The sequence below is a fragment of the Stegodyphus dumicola genome, chromosome 5 (assembly GCF_044657685.1).
Source record: "Stegodyphus dumicola isolate Sdum_Otavi_A_Nest chromosome 5, ASM4465768v1".
Classification (NCBI taxonomy): Eukaryota; Metazoa; Arthropoda; class Arachnida; order Araneae; family Eresidae; genus Stegodyphus; species Stegodyphus dumicola.
Genome location: NC_140772.1, coordinates 213183590 through 213203201, shown reverse-complemented (window position 1 = coordinate 213203201; position 19612 = coordinate 213183590). Strand labels below are relative to the sequence as shown.

Below are 19612 nucleotides of genomic sequence, written 5' to 3'. Positions count from 1 at the left end.
CTGGCTGTTATTCAAGCCAGTTATAATGTTATTTAAGTTTGGCTTTGAAGTTTTGACCCCTGTATACTTCTTAATAGGAAAGTCTAGCAAGTCAGTTGCTGAGCCATAGCTTGTTAACAAAACTAACAGTGTTAGTCGATGGCAGAGAGCAGCTCAGCGGAAGAAGTTCAACAAGTGTGGGAAAAGTTGAGAGCTGAATTATTCGAACACTTTTAAACCAAGGCCAAAATGGATGGTAAAGAAGAATAACATTAAGTAGGATAGATGGTTTTAATTTAAAGAGGACGATTTATCTTGCTGCAGATGACTGTTAGGTTAAGTTATTTAGGGCTATTCGGGTTCAGACTGCAAAATTTATGCGACAAATCCGAAACTTCAAAGAACAATTAATAGCAATTCTCCCTATTGAAAAGCCCTAACTTATTACTGTTTCTAATATTGCGTTATTTTGTGAAAAATATGTAACTTAATATTTTAATAATTATATGACTAATTACTATGTAGAAAACTGTTTAGAAAAAATTGTCAAGATCGGCAGTATGTTTGTGAACTTTAAGGAAATGCGTGGCCACCCCTATGGCATAACATTTAAAGCTGCTGTTGTTGACTGTTATCTCAGCGTGAATTCGGAGTACTGAGATATCTCTGGGTAGCTTTCTCTCTAGCTGGCTTTGCATTGCGTTGTGTTTAACGTTCATAGTAATTTGAAGTTTAACTACTGATTGTACTTTATGATATTGTGAAGAGTTGTACCACTATCCTTGTTTAAAGTTCCAGATCACTGAAGCGTTTCATTTGATAAAATAAATCTTATCAACATATCATGGGAGCTGTGTGCATTCAATCTATTACGAATCCATACGCACGCAACAATATTAAATAAAAAACATAAAATTTAACAACGGAAAACAGTAGCAAAAACCTATACGCTTACTAAAAGGAATAGAATAAAAATTTGTGATCATAAATAATATAATTGGAGAAGGAAAATGATTCTGCATTATATTACAGTTTTCCTTGAAGAGCGTAAAAAAAGCTTTTTAAATATTTTTCTTTAATTTAAAGCTACACAACAGTTTTTACATTTTTTTAAATGGCAACAAGCAAATCAAATATTTCTATTTCGCTTTGTGGAAAAAATTGCAACTACGCACAGAATAATCGAATTTCATGAAACCTAATTTAGAAAAAATACAAACACAAAATATTAAAAAAAATTAACTTTTATTTAAACTATGACTGCATTATACACATGCATTTTCATTTGTTGCACACATGATCAGGCATTCTACACACAACGAAGGCATGACGACACCCAGTAAGCAGTAAAATATAAAATTCAGTTTTTTAATCTCACAAAAAAAACAGCTGTCATTTTATTTCATTTTGAACACAAATGTGCACATCAACATACATACATATATCGTCGTATTTGTTGTACAAAGTATTCATATTCATAAGAGCTGTGAAACAAAAATATGTTAAATTAACCATTACAGAAATAGCTCATCATAATTTTTAAATTAAATAAAAGACAAAGCAGCAGCTTTTGTATACTGATAAAACAGAAACAAAATCTGTTGTACATTTTTAAAATTCGTGTGCCAGAAACAGTGTAATCAATAAAAAGATTAAGGCACACGTTTTCAGCTGCAAAGTTTTCACATAACTACACACTCGCATTTACATTAAAATTACCAAGAAGTTACGTTTGAGGGAATGAGGGATAAGAATAAAATCGATAACCATTCAGCTGCTTCTACAATAACACAATGATAAAACTGCGTATCAATATCGAGCCAATATATCATTATAAAAACTGCATATCAACGCCCTTTCCTTTCAGAAAATTACATTAGGATTTGTACCACATTTTCGCTAGAAAATCATATTTATACTGAAATTTTGAAACACAGGGCGAGTCCAAAGCATGGCTACATGTTTAATCGCATTGTGTGATGATAGTATTATGGATACGAAAGTGCAGTAGTACCATTGGAAAATCTGGTTTTCATACTGAAGAACAACACATTATAATTGCACACAGAGGCACTTTATTGTCTCAGACAACTTTTGATGTTGCTGCGTTGATGCAAGTACTTTTACGAAATTCCTTTTATTCTAGGATCATTTTTGTACGCAATTGAGTAGGCTGCAACTGTAACTGTACCTTTCCACTGCAATTGTAGCGCTATCTTGGCTAATGATGCAAGCTCGAGCCTGTGAGTATTACTGGGTAAGTTGAAAACGGCAAAGTGTGCCAGGAGGGCTATATGCTCAAGGGGAGGGATGGCTTTGTAAAGGAATTTCCAAGGGAAATTGGTTTGTATTCATGTTACATATGGGAAAAACCAACCATGTAGAAATACCGTTCGTTCGACTAGGATTGAATCCGGGTCGCCATTCAGCGGTCTTACTACCATACTCGGCCACTGCTTGCGCGACTTGAAATGAAAAAAATACAGTTTCAGAATTTACTACTTTTCTATACTAATACAGAGATACACTGCAGTTAAGTAACGTGTAGCCATATTTTTGACTCTTCCTGAAATATCTATAGCTGTTTAATCCTGGTATATGCAATTGCAAAGTACGAAGGTCAAAACAATTAGGGGATATTGGTTCGGTATGAAATAACCGGTTCTGTATCGGTATTGAGTTCGGTATGAAATAACCATATAATCGACAACTTTTTTAATAAAAATGAAACAAAAGAGGTTAAAAAGGAAAGTTATAACGTTTACAAAGTTAGGAATATGCAGTGACGTCGAAAACTACGCGTTTTAGATAAGGACTGAAAAGGAATCTGCAGCATACCTGCCGTAAGAGAAGACATGTTTTGTAAGAATAAACATGTCTCAGCAAAAGACTTTGTTGAATCTACAACCTGGTGGTCCGTCGCTCGTTTAGAGGCGGCTCAAACGCAATCCCTTGTAGTGGAAGCATTAGGAATTACTCCAAATATTATTTACAGACTATGGAAATCAGTTTTTGGAAACTGGAAATGTTCAGAAAAGATTGGGAAAAGGTTGCACTTCTAAAGCAATACAAAGTAAGGATCGGTATTTAACACTAACGCCAGAAGAAACCCAAATATGAAAGCAACTTTCTTCCAACAGCCCATTCAGACGGCTAGTGGTACCAGAGTGTTGACTCAAACTGTCCGAAACCAACTCCACGACGTAGGTTCGCATGCTCACAGATCTATGGTTTGTGTTTCGTTGACACAGGGCTACCACACTGCCCGCAGAAGGTGGGAACAGAAGCATCTCAGATGGGCACGAGATGAGTGCAACAAACTGCTACTCAAGGATGAGTCCGCTGAAGTGTGCAACCTAACAACAGGAAAATTCTCATCTGGAGAAAACCTGGTACATTTATGCAGGAACGTGTCCGATTTGGCGGAGGCATACTGGCATTCTCGGCCGGTATTTCTATCAACGGCCGCACCGAACTGCATATTATCAGAAATGGAGCACTAACAGCTCATTGATATATGAATGAGATCTTCACATATGTTGTGGTCCTACACGCGGGAACAATCGGGGACGAATTCATTCTCATGGAAGATATCGCAGGCCACATCTTGCTCAACTAGTGGACAATATCCTTTTCGCCGATGGAATCCGAATGGATTGGCCAGCATATTTCCCAGATATGAACCCAACAGAACATGTTTCGGACATTTTAGGAAGAAAGGTTGATAGTCACCTATACACCCAGAAACAATTCAGCAGTTTAAAAGCTCTCTTCTACAAGAGTGGAAGAGAATATCCCAGTCCCTCATCGATTCTATAGCTTGTAGGTGTGTGACACTGTTTTCGGTGAGGGGAGACCATACTCTTTATTGAAACTCATGTGTACCCAGAAATCACATTTTTTTTTGTTTATTTGTATAATATGCTCAAATTATGCATTTTTTGTTTACCGACAAATATCGTCAATAAAATTTAAGTATCTCTTTTTCGTTGCTTTTTTTTTATTTACTCATATCTTAAAATACCTATAGATCATATATCAGCCACCAATACATTTCTTCGTCCGCAGTTTATATACCAAAACATAATATTCCGTAATTATTTTGAGCAATGTAGTTAATGCACATAATATAGCAAGCAAGTCTGAGTAGTGTAAGTATTGCACATAATATGCAGAAAACATCAATTCAACTTTTAAAGCTTTTCTTCACGTTTTATACACAACGTTACATAACTACCAACTACGTTTTTTCGAGTTTAAGATTTACAAAATGTCACGTTGAAAATATTACAGTAAAAAAGTGTACTCTCTTTTCAATTTTAAAACACTTACACACTCTTTTCAATTTTAAAACAAGGAAAGTCTTCCAAATCTGAACTCTCAATTTTTCTAAACAAAATTAATAGAATCTAATCATCTATAAATAAGTAATAATAAAAACATTAATTACTCATGTCATTAATGACAGGAAAGTATAAAATTCTAAAAACAGAGATATTTGGCTACACAGCCTTATTTGGTAAATTTCAAAATATTCAAAATGCAGGTTTGAAAATTCGGGAGGTCGCCAAACTGATCGATTCACGCAAAGAAAATCTAAAACAATGAATGAAGAGATAAAATATGAAACAAACATTTTGGCAGTCATTATAAAATAACTTAAAATGAAATATAGTGTAGAATTTATAGAAATTTAATTCTTGAAAAATTAGGTCAGAATACAAGAAATGCTGTAAATCATTTTACCATAGAGAGATGTTCATATTTAGTCATTTTAGAGCAGTATACACGATACTTGATATCAAACATAATGATAAAAATAGTAATTTGTTTTACACCAGCTGCAATCAGTGAACTGAATGGAAATACAAAAACGTTTTAAAAATAAAATCCTTCGCCGGCCAAGAATAAAATTGTTGAACACAGACTGTTCGATGCAGGTTCACGGTGAAGGAGCTGCATGGGAGTTTTCGTGATTTTCCTTAAGAAATCATGTACTTATTTTAAAATAAAAAAAGCTGTTAAATTTTTCACTTACTTAATTTTATTTTGAATATATTCCGGATTGCATTTTGAAATTTTAAAAGTCGTCTTTTATATTAGACCAGAATTTTACCGCATTTTTCTTATAATCTCCTGATACCCAATTGAGGTTTCGAGCTTTTTTTTTTTTTTTTTTTTTTTTTTTGTTTGTTTGTTCTTTCCACATTCATAATTAATTGGTCAAAACAACTGTGAATTCACTGCCCCAAATGCCACCTACATCAAAGTCCGTCATATGCGATCAAAATTCGTCACAACGTTCGCCACTAGTGAGTAAAAACTCACATTGAAAAATTTGTTTGGGATTATCTACAGAATATTAGCCAGATAATATTTTTACTATTATGCATTTCTAGCTGAGTAAATTGAAATAAATATATTTTGAGAAAACTTCAGAGAATATGGAAAACATTCCTTATATGAAATATTCAGGATAAACAGATTTAAGGCAGGTCGCATAATTTCTGGAAATCGAGAATTCAGAAAGAGGCATTAAAACTGATAAGCGAATCTCGAAGGAGAAAAAATTATTTCAATAAACTGGGGAGGAAGAAAAAAAAAAAAAAGGGGGGGGGGAGAATTTACTTTTTAAAATTTTGTGTATCGAAGTTTTCGAAATATTTTATATCCACAGATATCTTTTGCTTTAGCTTTATATTTTGCTTTATACTTTTTTACCTCAATTATAAATAATTAAAGCTTACAACAATCATATCGTGTAATCTATGTAAACAATCATTGCTTTAAGACAAGACAGTGACCGTTTAAATAGTTGAGCTCAATTAACATAGATAAAAGTTAACATACAATTAAAATACATAGTTTATATAGACATTAACTCTGTTCTACATCATTAAAGCTTACAGTAATCATATTATGTAAGTTTAGTTAATTACTCAATCTACATAAACAGTCACTGCTTAACGACATCAGTTAACCATTTCAAATACAGCCATGATTCGATGACATTAATAATCAAAAACAAGCTTTGATTTCAAGACATCTTGAGTGATGTTTAAAGGAAGTTTTGTTAAAAAAATAACATCTTAAATAAAAATTAAATTTAAAACGAATAACTTAATAACTTCAGTACAACGCTAAAGCAACATTTATGCTACATATTTTATATATGGCGTAAGTACGCATTTTATATTTATTATTCTTCTCAGTATCATTGGAGAATCCTCAGTCAAATGTATCAGAGTATTGGTGACCCTGCAAGCATCCGCTAAGTGTTTGATGTAAGGTTCCATCCGGATTGCAATGTTTGGTCATAAAAAATACTATTTTTCTTTAAACATTGAAAGACGAACTTAATTTATATAACAAATCGTCCTCATATGACATTAACACTTGTGTTGAAACATTGAAAAATTTGAACTATCCTCGATTCTAAATTCAATTTCTGGAATATTATAACGAAACAGCATAAGAATGAAAAACTTTTCTTTTAAAAATATATCATATTTTTTATTACATCTGACTTGCATACCGGTTACTTCCATAGGAAAATTATAGATACAAAATTAAATTAAAAGAAAATTGCAAGCTCTGATAGATAAAGGATTTCGAAATTGATTACTGGCGGACCCGTTCTTTTGTATCACGGAAACATTTCACTTAGTTATTAAACGAAACGAAGTACTTAATAGCCACACGCTTCAGTTATAATAATTACAGAACAACTCAGCAATTATCGAAAATGAAAATTATTTTTGCTGCATAGTATGTATGCATTCGAAAGCAGGGTACTAGAGCGATTTCAGAATTTCGATTTTTATATAAAATTGTCTTCCAGAACATTATATAAGTCTCCAGTCACAGATATACGTTTTCGTACAATAAATCCGATAAAATATTCGCTATATTCTTTATTTTTTTAAGATCCAGCTGAAGACGTACAGCTATATCGAAGCAATGGTATATACAAGAAATGAGTAAGAGCACTTTTTGCCACAGTTAACTCTTTCAATCTTTCATGTTATGTTTGCGTTAATGCAACAATCATTCTAAGATGGAAAGGTTTTTACAATATTTTAAGATTAAAGAGAATAAGATCACTGAAACCAAACACTAATTAGAACATTTGTTTAATACTAAAAATAGACAATGGCTCTCTAAGAAGTTAAGATTTCTTTCTTAAAATATAGCGCATGACAGAAATTGTATAGCTGTTGCTATTTCACGACAGAGTACTCTACAAAAATAAAAGAAAAAAGTATTCGACAAATTTGTAAAAATATTTTAGGGAAAAATATGTATGATGTATTCGGCACTTTTCTTGTAACGTATTCGTCGTAGTTTTAGTTGTAGACTACCATCGAGAAAACATTTAAAAATTTGAAGCTCCGAAATAAAAGTGAAATTGTTCTGCCTTAACTTCAGTTTTCGCTGCGTGTATTGATATCTATCATTTCAGTGCCACATATGGTTAAGAGTCCTATTCTGGTCATTAAAGAATTTGATCACAGATGTTTCAACGTATCAGGCACATGTACATATGAACATATTAGTACACTTAGTATAAAATCACATAGCGTTTGCTCTCAATACTTGCTTGTTTGGTCCCAAGTCTAAGGCAAACATATTTAGATAATGACAACGAGAGATTTATTTGGCGACAATTTAATAAAATGGGAACTCTTTCAGTCACCCATAACCATTGTATACGCCATCAATTAAATAGTTCATTCTATAGTAGTCTCGTCGCAACCATCCGTCGTAGACTCTTTTGGCGACAACTCCTAGCACAGCAAAAAGAACCAAGAGTCCAAATACAAGAGACAATACTAAATGCATGGAAGACTTATACTTTCGATCATTTTCAGATTCTTCATCGCTCTGCAACTTTTCGTCTGAAGTCAAAATTGGTGCTTTCGCCGTTAAAACAGAAGAAGCTGCAACAGATGAGTCGGACTTTGATTGACTTGTAAAGGATGAGATCGGCAAAGGAGGCATAACGGTATATATAGCAGCAGAATCAGACAAAAGTTTAATGGACGATGCTTCTAAGATTGAAGAATGAAGTGAACTTGGTTGTGTAGTGCCAGCATGAGATCCGATACTAGATTTTAGAGTGTAAGGTAAAACTCTATATTCTGTTGCTGACGATGATGCGTATTTATGTGAGGAACTTCCTGGTACATTACTGGAAACAGTAGGAGAAACTTTAATTTCTTCAGAAACTGAATGAACTGATGAACTTTGCACACTGGGATCATCTTCGAAAATCTTTTTTAAATCCGACAGCATATCATTTGGAAGCTCATCGTTTTGGGGTAATAATGAGGGGGACACGGAATGGTATTTGTTCGCTGAGGCGGTGCTGGTCTGTATCTCAGGCGATGCAGTCTCCGTTTGTAATGAAATAACCGTGGGCGATGCGTAAGGTCCAACACCCTTCCTAGGTTTTACTTTGGATCTGCTGACGTTGCTTGATAAATATTTCGAATGTGGAACATCTTCCATAGTAACTCCCTTCCGAGGTTTCACTCCTGATCTCGTGAAGTTACTTTTTATAAGTGCATCAGGCATCAAATCTTCTACGCCTTTGCGAGGTTTGATGGTTGTATTGTCATTTTTCATCGCAAATTGTTCTACGGTAAATGTTGGAATTCCCTCAACAGTAGTGCTACTCTGTTTACTTCCATACTGTGCTTGGTGTTCTGGTTCAGACGTTGTCGTCGTCGTCGTAGTAGTAGTGGAATTCTTACTGGAAGAATGATTTGAAGGCACCGGATGTAATTTAATGGGAGATGATGAAAAAGAGAACGAGTCAATAGACGTGGAAGACAGGAATTTGCATTTGGTCAGAGGGAGGCAATTAAAGTGTAGACAGTTGTCTTTCGTAGTATTCTTTTTGAAGCTGGCCACAGTACAGGCACCTAAAGATAAGAAGAAAAAATAAAGGTTAAATCTGAAGGGCACAATAAATAAACAACCGCTTTAGTAAAAAAAATATCCATACATAAATGATATTTTTGAAATTAAGTTTTTTATAGGAACTGAAAAATTTTTTTACCGATAAGCAAAAGATAGAAAACAAAACACCATAATTTGATTAAGGTAATTAGTTATTATAAATATAATTTTTTATAATTTCAAGTATCGTCGATTACCCATTAGTGACTGAAATGTAAACCAGTGACTGTTGCTACTTGAATCTTGGATTGGATTCCTTTGAAGTAGAATGGGATAGTATTATGTGTGGTTTTATCTACGCATTGATGCAATGTATCAAACGAGACAATTTTTGCTAAAATTATTTCACAAAGATGCCTCTCAGAAACGCTGAACTTTCCCACTCTTTTGCAGCACTGAACTTGTATAAAATATGAATACCGCTAGAGCTATTAATATCATATTTGCCACGTAAAATCAATGCTGTAGATCTGTGGTAGACTGGTTATGGAAACTTCTACTGTTTCTTGTAAGCGCATTATGAACAGATACCATCCTCTTAAGTCGAAGTAATGCCCCGTAGAAGTATATTCTTACGTTATTTTTTCCCCCTTCACTTCACGTTCGTACGTTACGGGGTTTGTGCGGATCTGGAGTGAATAATGACAACAGCACTTGATGAAATATCGAAACACACTTTATTTAGCCAATATTAATCAGGACAGCTCCAAAACACACGTTTACGGTCGTTGAAGAGCAACTATAAACACGCTGACACAGTCTCGACATAGTTTCCAGGTTATCAGGCTATAACGGTGGAGACAGCTTCACTGCAAAGCACCAGAGTCCAGCACCTGACTCTGCTCGGTCTTCTCGGAACTCCACGTACTCTCGAGCCTCTCCACGCTAGAACTCGCGATGCACTCGACGATACACTAGAGTATAGCTCCCGACTCAGTCGTTCCCGGAACTCAACGCACTCTCTCGCACTTTGCACTAACCGCGATACACTAAGAGACTCTTTCGGTGCACTCGACGACCCACTCGACACTCGCTGACCGACTGTGAACTCGATCGACTCTGCACAGACTAACTAACTCGATACTAACTGACTATCAGTGTACCAGCAGGGTTTATATAGCTTTTGAGTTGTGTTCGAGAACGTTCTGGGCTAAACCGGTAAGAATTCGTTCCAGAAGGTTCTCTATTCGTCCATGGCATATTACCAATTTTGTCGCCAAATGAGCGATTTCTCGCCAAATATGGCATCCTTGCCTTACTTTGCCATTATATGGCAACCCTAAAACTGCTTTGTGGAAGCTGTTTCACTGCGCCTGGACATTTCGTAACAATATCTTAAATTATTTTTTGACACTGAATTTGCAGAGAAGTCTACAACATGAACGCATTTAAGAATTTTTCAATGAAAAATTTATCGTTGAGAGAAAACTTTGGCAAGAGTAAACGCTTTGATACCAGATGTGGCAATATAGGCGTAGTTATGCATGTGAAATAACAAGGATACTGTAAATAGAACTTAATTTTGCTGTAAAGTGATGAAAAATTCAGATTTCTTTCTCTAGTAAATAAAGTTAAAAACATATTATATTAGAGAAGTTTCAGTAAAATTGAGTTAACTGCTTGGTATGAATAAAGCATTAAGAAAAAACAATATTCCATTGAATTAGTATTAGAAGCGCTGATGTATTTCAAATTACAGAAAGTTTTAGAGCCGTCTAAAATGAACAAGGTTTCGTGATTTCAGAGGGAAAGTAATTAAAATTGAAATGAAAGGATTAAGATGACATAATATGGATAGAACTGTCGTAACAAGATTAAGAAAGGGGAAGAAAGGTTCCTTAGTAGAGCCTTTCTAAAAAGTTACGACGCGCAAGCCTAAATAGACTAATATTATAAAACTATTTAAAGCTTCTACTATTAAATAATTGCATGGGTGGTTTTGTTTTTACGAAGAATTTTTGAAGCTACTACAAATACGAAACGAAACAATAACAGCGAGGAACATTTCATTACTTAAAAATGTATTCTAAAACATATCTGAGTCAATGTTTTAGACAAACGGTCATTTCAGAGATCAAAATGCCAGTCACCAATAACAAATACGTTTAAATACAAAACTGTTATTATCACAGAAAATGAAATGAAATATAAATGTCTCAAACTAAAAAAAATAATCAGACGTGTGTGTGATTATGGCAAAGACTCGAGGGCTATCTGCCTAAGAGGAGGGATGCCTTCGTGGAGGACTTTCTAAGGGAAACTGGCTCGTATACACGTTACACATGGGGAAAACCACGAAAACGCCCATGCAGCCAGCCTGTTCGCGGGATTCGAATCTCGGACCGAACTACCAGTGTTCAGCGATTTTACCGCTCGGCCGCTGGTGGGCTCGAATAATCAGACGAATAATGCTGTTTCAAATTTTACACCACTGCATTAAAAAAAATTGGGTGTTATTTTTGCAGTGGAGGTTCTTTAAACTACTTTTAAGTATATTATCAATAACGCCGGACAGCAAAATGCTTTTAGTGAAATATAACATAGAAATAGAAAATGTTTGTTTAATATACGTAGGTGAACTGAAAAATAGCGCACACTTTTTAAGCAACATCCTTAAGTTTGGTGAGTTGTCCCGTTTACGAATATACTAAAAATGTATTCATAATTGTGCAATTTTCTTCAATCGGTATCTCACTGCAGACCTATAATCTCAAGTTGTAGCTCAATCCATGCAATAACAATTTCCATTGAAAATAGATCATAAACTACCGGCAAATACATTTCAAGGTTTTCGAAAATCGTCATTCCGTGAACAGTACCTTCTGGTACCTGAAGTACACTGGTGTAAGAAATTAAGAAAATTTTCATATTTGATCTACGATCTCCAGAACTACTGGACAGATTTTAATAAAATTTGGTATGAATACAGGTTGATATAATACAAACAAAATAAACATTCAACAGTTATAATAGACACACATGCTCATGTGTAACACTCATGGGAGTCTGAAGGTCTGAAACAGCGGTTGCAAAAGACGCAAAAGACATGGGTTAATAGAGGGTATGGTCCCCTTTAAAGCCATACAGGCCTCGCAGCGTGATGTTATACTGGAAATAAGGCAGTTTATCAGTGCACGTTGAAATTGGTCCTATTCATTCAGCAACGCTGTTTTCATTTCCTAGATCGCTCTTGGAAGGGGTTGCGAGTTGCAGTTGCCATCCTCAGAGCATCCCAGACATGCTCTATATGGTTAAGGTCTGGAGACCTGGCTGGCCAATCCATCCGGAGAATATCCTCACTCTCGAGAAATTCGTCGACCAGAAGAGCTCTATTTGGCCTCGCGTTATCGCCCTGTAAGATGAACTAGGAGCCCACTGCACTCTGGAAAAGGCAAACAGAGGGCTTCAAGACCTCATCCCTATACCTCCTCACACGAGTCACAGAGCCTTTCAAAGATGTGGAGAGGTGTGCGGCCATCCAACATGATGCCCGCCCAGACCATTACACCGCCACCGCCATAAGTGTTGATTTCGCGGACATTGGAGGGTAGGTAGCGGGTCCTTGGCTTTCTCCATATGAAAGTACGGCGAGAATCGATGTTTAGGCTAAAACGGGACTCGTTGATGAACAGAACGGTCGCCCATTGCTCCGCACTCCAATCACTATGGTACACCACGCAGGTAGTCCAGCATGCTATTCAATATAACTTAGATTTCTTGATAATTCAAGAACCTTATTGTCGCGAGGGCCAAGTGGCAAGCCTACCACTGGCATGGAAAATTTTTCAGAAGAAAGCCAATGCAGAACAAGCACCACGGGCAGCCATTGTCTGCTGCAACCCCTCCTGGTCTCCATACGTAGTAACCACAGAAAGAGACTTCGTTACTATTCTAGTCATCTTTGAAGAGCAGCAATTCCTCCTAACCTCCGTTTTCTCCCCGCCCACGGAAGGTCTTACGGATGTAACTTGCAACTTTATACGAGTGAAACAGAAATGCCCAACAGTACCTCACGTCGTTGGAGGAGATTTCAATGCACATAATATTATATGGGGCTACCAAGACACAACGCCTAAAGGGCGAGACATGGAAGACTTTATGGCCTGTCACGATCTACATTTACATAATAGTCAAGGGGCACAACCAACCTATGACAATACCTATCATAAAGGATGGCCTGATCTTACACTCTCAACTGCTAATTTTGCCAACAACTTTAGCTCATGGGATGTTCTAGATGATGAGAGTAACTCAGATCATCTTGAAGCCAGCATTAATATCCTCCAGAGATTCAAACTACCGCGCGGAAAGATAACGACGACTGAAGAATGCCTTTCAGGAGCTGCTCATCAGAGAAGAAGACATACTAGAAGAGCTTACCAACCCCTAAGAACTGGATGATTACACAGACCACATTCTGTCATTACTCAGACAAATATGTCAGGAGATCCTCCCTACAAGGACCGCCAAAAAACTCCAAGGCATATCCTGGTGGACGAGAAGACTGAGAGAGATGAAACGGAGGTGCAGAGCTCTGCGCCGCCGCCTCAGATCTGCTACCAACGAAATTGCAGCTTCCAACATCCTTACGGCCTTTCGGCAAGAAAGGCCCGCCTACAAGAAAGCAATTCTTGAAGCTAAAATTAACAGCTGGAGATCTTTCTGCACCAGTATCAGTAATCCATATGGAATTTTACACAAACTGTCAACGCAGATCTTCCAACCAGCGCAAGTACCAGTTCAACCAACAGCACCACATACTATGGACGTAGCGGCCTCCACCGCCAAGGAACTTTTAAATGCTATCTTTCCCACAGATGATACACAAGCAGATACTTCAGAACAGAGGCAAATTAGAGAAGATACAAGCTCGCCATGCACAACGATATACAGTTTTCTGCACAGGAGATACGTAATATCTTCCGGTATCTGCCACTAAAAAAGGCCCCGGGTCCAGACAGACTCGATTACGCAAATATCAAAGTTGCATATCAGGCACGACCATCCTACTTCCATAAATACTACAACCAGCTTCTGCATTATAAAATATTCCCCACAGCTTTCGAAAAAGGCAATGTGGTATTATTTTAAAAAAAGGATAAAGACCCCCTAGTATCGAGTTCCTTTAGGCCAATTTGCCTTCTGTCGGCGATGGGAAAGATTTACGAGAAGCTCATCGTCAACAGGCTAAAATTTCATCTACATCAATACCAAAGCATTAGCCCAAGACAATTTGGCTTCAAATAAGGCAGTTCTACCATTCATGCCCTGCAGCGAATCCATGAAGTCATAATTCAGAACAAATCGCAGGGCTACCAGACGGCTTTTATATCGATAGATTTGCAAAGTGCGTTCGATACCCTCTGGTGGCCTGCCATAGAGGCAAGATGCCCAAGAAATATCTATTAAGTTCTGGACAACTATCTGGCAGACCAGCAACTGATGATCTCTAACAACAGTAGTACTGTTTCAATAACACAAGTGAGAGGATGTCCACAGGGGTCCTGTGCAGGGCCTGTGTTATGGAACCTCACCTTTAATAAAGTCTTAGAGGCAAGGTGGCCACAACATACTGTGTTAGTTGCATACGCGGACGACGCGGCATTACTGGTCAGAGGCCGCACACGCGCTGCTTGAAGCCCATGGCAGTGAGTCATGCACTATCTTTGCCAACCTCTGCGAAGAGCTAAAACTCAAAATATCCACCACAAAGTCCACTGCTATCATCTTTCCAAGAAAAGGTACAAATCCAACACGTAGCCCATGTACCAAACTACAAGGCCGGAATATTAAGGTCGTAAAAACTTTAAGATACCTTGGGGTAATATGGGACCCAGGTCTGGCTTGGCTTCCGCATATCCAGGCACAAAAGATTAAAACATCTGCAATTGCCAGGAGATCACGACAATTCCAAGGCCTGAACTGGGGACGGAATCCCCACATTCAAAAGGTACTTTATAAAACTGTAGCTGAGAAGGTGGCACTCTATGCTGCAGCTATATGGGCACAACCCATGACCGCACGCAAGGTTAAGCAACTCCTATCACTACAGCGCCCATTCGCCATAGGCTTATGCAGAGCCTACCGCACCACTGCAACTTATGCAGCACTCACCTTGGCAGGCACCATACCACTTCATATCCAAGCGGAGCTAGAGGCCACATATACTAAAATAATACATCTACAGAAAGACGCAACCTTTGCAGGCACCTTACATAGCCCTGCAAATTACGAACATCCATGTACTCCTCTCCACATGCACCCAGCACACAAGGGACTTGGCATTCACGCTATCCTCAAACCGAAGTCAACCAGAAAGAAACCCTAATATGCACGCGTTCTACACAGATGGCTCGAAAACTGCTGAGGGTGTAGGTAGTACCTTTATATACTACAGGCAAGGCCATGCTGCACACCATTGGAAAGGGTACCTCAATGCAAATAATAGCATTTTTCAAGCAGAAGTAGTTGCCATAACAGCTGCCATTGAATACGTGGCGCTCAACAACATCACACATGTGCAGCTTTATACAGACAGTATGTCGACACTGCTTGCTCTTGACAAACATAGTCACGCCTCCCCGCTGATCATACGACTGCAGCATATCCTAAAAGATAATCGGCACGCACATGTTGACCTAGTATGGATTAAAGCCCATGCAGGTAACATGGGTAATGAGACAGCGGATGAAGTCGCTAAAGAGGCTGCTTCGAACCAAAATGCCAGACCGATATCAGTATCAGCACCACCATCTTTCCTCAAAAGTCAACTGCGAAATGCCGCTATCCAGTGGTGGCAAAGAGAATGGGATCAGGGCGACACGGGAAGGAGAGCGCATAGCTTCTTGCCAAAAGTAACCACGGAGCGCCTTATGGCAATTGCTCCCCTTATCAACTTCATTACTGGTCATGGTCCCTTCCCGGATTACTTCTACCGCCGCACCATCTCAACCACGGATCGCTGTGTTTGCGGGGGTTTGGGGTCACCGGACCATTATATCTTTCAGTGCCCACTCACGGAACAGTTCCACTTCCCGATACCAGCCAATATCTCAGCAGTTCACAAGTTCCTAGCCAAAAACAGAGCAGCCATAAATAAAATCTGCAAAATAATAACCACCATTGCAGCATATGGACAGGACCTCTGTCAACCAGAGTAATAGGGCTTACATGCATTACTTGCACTGACATATGCACTCTAATGCTCTACCATCTAATCTCTGACTGCATAGGGAGCAGAAGAAAATTGAACACCATTTTTAGGTGTTTAATTTTCTTCTTTTGTTATAACCTATTAAGTGTTTTTTTTTAACCGTGCCTGTATGTTAATTCAAATGTACTTCAAATGCCAGATGTTAAACAGTTGCCCCTGTATGGCCATGTATCCACACTTATAACTATTAAATAAACTCCAGGGGAGGACGCGGGACATATGTCTGTTAACCTCTGTTAAACTTCAGGCGTCCCCGCCCTCCGTCACCTGTCACCTGCACCATGTTAATCGGACTCTTCTGTCCGTAGACGTGAACGAGACGCAAACAGCCGAAACAGCCGGTCTTCTGGCATACAACGCTCTCTCATTCAGTCTTTTGGAAACAGTCACCTTTGTTACACGGGTTCCTGTGGCTGCATACAGATCCCGTGAGAGCTGAGAAGCTGTAGCCCTTCTGTTTACGCCTCGCTAAAATGGACAAATAGCGATCTTCTCTGGCAGTCATGGCTCTTGGACGACTTGCCCAAGTTTTCTCTTGATGGTTCCAGTATCCTGGAACTATTTCCATAGGCTATACATGACACTGGGCGTTAAATTAAACTCTCTGCATATCTGGACTTGCGACTGGCCTGTATCTAGTCTCCCCACAATCCGCTACCTCATTCCATCATCGTCTTACCCTCCACGCGCTTATAAAGCCTGTTTTTCTGCTGGCTCCGCCTAAACAAACGTGTACGCTTACATATTTGCCGCACAAGATTTGAATTTTTATCTAGAAATAGTGGTTTTTCCTTCAGTTCAGTTTTTTCATGCAATTCGATAAAATATGCAAATTCTCTTATTTTATTTCACCAGTGTAATTTCATGGAGGTATCTTAGTTTTCAATAAATATTGTTGAAATAACCGAAGGTTTAACTGAAACCCATTCAAACCTTTAACGTGTAATGGGAGTATAAGTTTTTACCTTGTAATATCAAATTAAAAGTGTTCTAAATGTGTCAGGATGTTTCGAGTAAAAACAAAACACAAATTCTGAGCATTATCATTTAACTCAGGAAAGTCAGCAATAATTTTCATTTTGAAAAATATGATATCTTTTTAAATCACATTACTCGTTGAAGAATGTTTCCGAAGCTAAGCCATCAAGTTTGACAATGGCGAAGAATATATGTACTTGGATTCACTTTCTGGACGAAAACTGACGAACTGTCTCTCTTCTGGACGAACTGTCTCTCTTCCAAACCCCTCAGACCAATTACAAGCTTAGTAACGTAATATGTAACATATTCAACTTTTAATACATTTTTACATAACGGCTGTCTGACTGAAACTGAAATAATAGTTTGTATAAGAAGAAAAGTTGTTTTGATAGTTTGTTTGTGTTTGACTGAAACTGAAATAATAGTTTGTAATAATAACTGGATGTCTGACTGAAACTGTCAATAATACACAACGTGTCTAAAAAGTTTTAAGGGGCCTTTTTTTAATTTCGCAATCACTAGATGTAACAAAAATTGCTTGCTTTACGGTATTATTTATGTTCACTCTAAAAGCCTACCGATTCTTTAATGAAAATTTCCTCCTCTCATGCCCTCCTTATCTCACAGAAAAATAGTTATTGTTTTCGTTTGTAAAATTTATACAAAGAAAAAGACATCTTTTTGGCCTTTCCTACTTTTGTACTCGACAATATCATCCACGTTGAAATCCCTATTACTTCAAAGACCTTCATTTCAGCGTCACGAATCATTTAACAAATGGTATCGAATAACTTCGTCATTTAAAGTAGAGCAAGGAGTTGACATAGAGCTTGTTTTTTTAAAGTTTTCCGGAGAGTAGTAGAATTTTAGTCACGAGTAACAGATACAGTTAGAAACTGTTTGAAAACACCTTTTTGTACAATAAAACCCAACTGAGAGAAAACTCTTTTTAAAGGTTACATTATAGTTTATTTTTTCTCATAGATTCAGGTTTAATATAAACAACACACAAAAAGCTATGCTCACCATACTTCCCGGAGCAGCAGTCTTCCATGCAACGCTCAACGGATGGTGCTTGGTACGACTTCAGAAACGCTACATCAGCATTTGCCATCAAGGATCGCTGAACACTGAGCACATGACCCACGTTAGCTACTCCTGTCTCACACTGTAGAGAGTTGGTAACCAGAAGTGACCACGAGGACAACAGGATCAACAGCAAATACCTATTCATAGCTACCTGCGAAAAGAAATAACCACGATATAAGTATTTAAGTGTATATTGTATATGTAAATAAATATTCAAAATAACGTCTATGAACTAAAATTTCAGAATTGTCAAGCATTTAAGACTAAAATTTTATGATAGTATTCTGAAGCACACAAGTTCTGAACATACAAGAAATAAAAGTTCACATATAAGAATACAAGTTTTGAACATACATGAAACAAACAAGTATTCTGAAATGTTGTACATACAATGCTTATTTTTCTTCAACTTTTTCAATGGCTGAAGTGAAAATAATCAGGCAGCTAAACAGAAAAATTTATGTTTTAATTTCATTTGACAACAACAAAACACTTTCAGATTGTGCATTAAGCAGAAAGGGGCATTTTTTTCATTTAAACACACATACGCGTTTCGAGAGCATTTTGGCTAAAAATATTTAAAATCAGTGTATCTTTAGAATTTCCAATAGACGGTCCAGCGCATTGGAGATAAAAATGTTTCTTTCATACAGTATTGGCACTGTTCGTTTTGAAATCGTTGAATTTTTTAATCAAAAATTCCTTAAAGTTTTAAAAAATAATACAGATAATCAAACACACAGTTTTACACAGATAATAAAACAAGTTCGAAATATAAAACTCGGGCTTCCGAGTACCAATATTCAGATGCAGTACTATGTTATTAAAGATTGGATGCTCTAGGTACCGTAGTTTTTTCACAGTGCGAGATCCATGCAGATTCTTCATTATTTAATTTTTTTAAATATACGATAATATTTGCTGGCAACAATGTGAAAATAAGTTCAACGCTTTTAGTGTTGTGCAATTTATTGGCAAACCTGCAATACATTTTAATGAATCAAGTCGTCTATTATGTTTTGTTTAAACATCTATAGAGAACACAAACCCAATGAATTAGCTTTGGAGAGCATCTCAGAAGTCTTCTTGCGTTTTATCATCCCAAGTAATGTCCTAAAATGTGCGGTCTCTTGAGAGCTGATATTTACGCTGTCTAATAGGAATCAATCTGCAATTTTCAAGAACAAAAATTAAACGCTACATATTCCCACAATACGACAAATATTTAGAAATTCTTTCTTCCTAAAACCTATTTCTATGTAATCAATTCAAAAGTCCCGAAGAAGAGTGGATTTCCTTTTTGTTTTAAACATTGTCTGTAGTATTCATTGAAATTATCCATACTCCAGGATTTGGAGGAATTTTGCTAACTAAATGAAACAACTT

General features: G+C 37.2%; 1 protein-coding gene across 2 annotated transcripts in view; it reads right to left on the bottom strand.

The window, feature by feature from the left end:
• Nucleotides 1-1207: 1207 nt before the first annotated feature.
• The window catches only part of LOC118184640 (uncharacterized), a 133221-nt gene continuing 114816 nt past the window's right edge, over nucleotides 1208-19612 (bottom strand). For both annotated transcript variants that reach the window (XM_035354342.2, XM_035354343.2), the window contains exons 2-3: nucleotides 18164-18377; nucleotides 1208-8906 (exon numbers count right to left, since the gene is read on the bottom strand). In XM_035354342.2, the coding sequence (XP_035210233.1) occupies nucleotides 7672-8906; nucleotides 18164-18371 (1443 nt within the window). In that variant the 5' untranslated portion in view covers nucleotides 18372-18377 and the 3' untranslated portion in view covers nucleotides 1208-7671. The remainder of the gene's footprint in view (nucleotides 8907-18163; nucleotides 18378-19612) is intronic.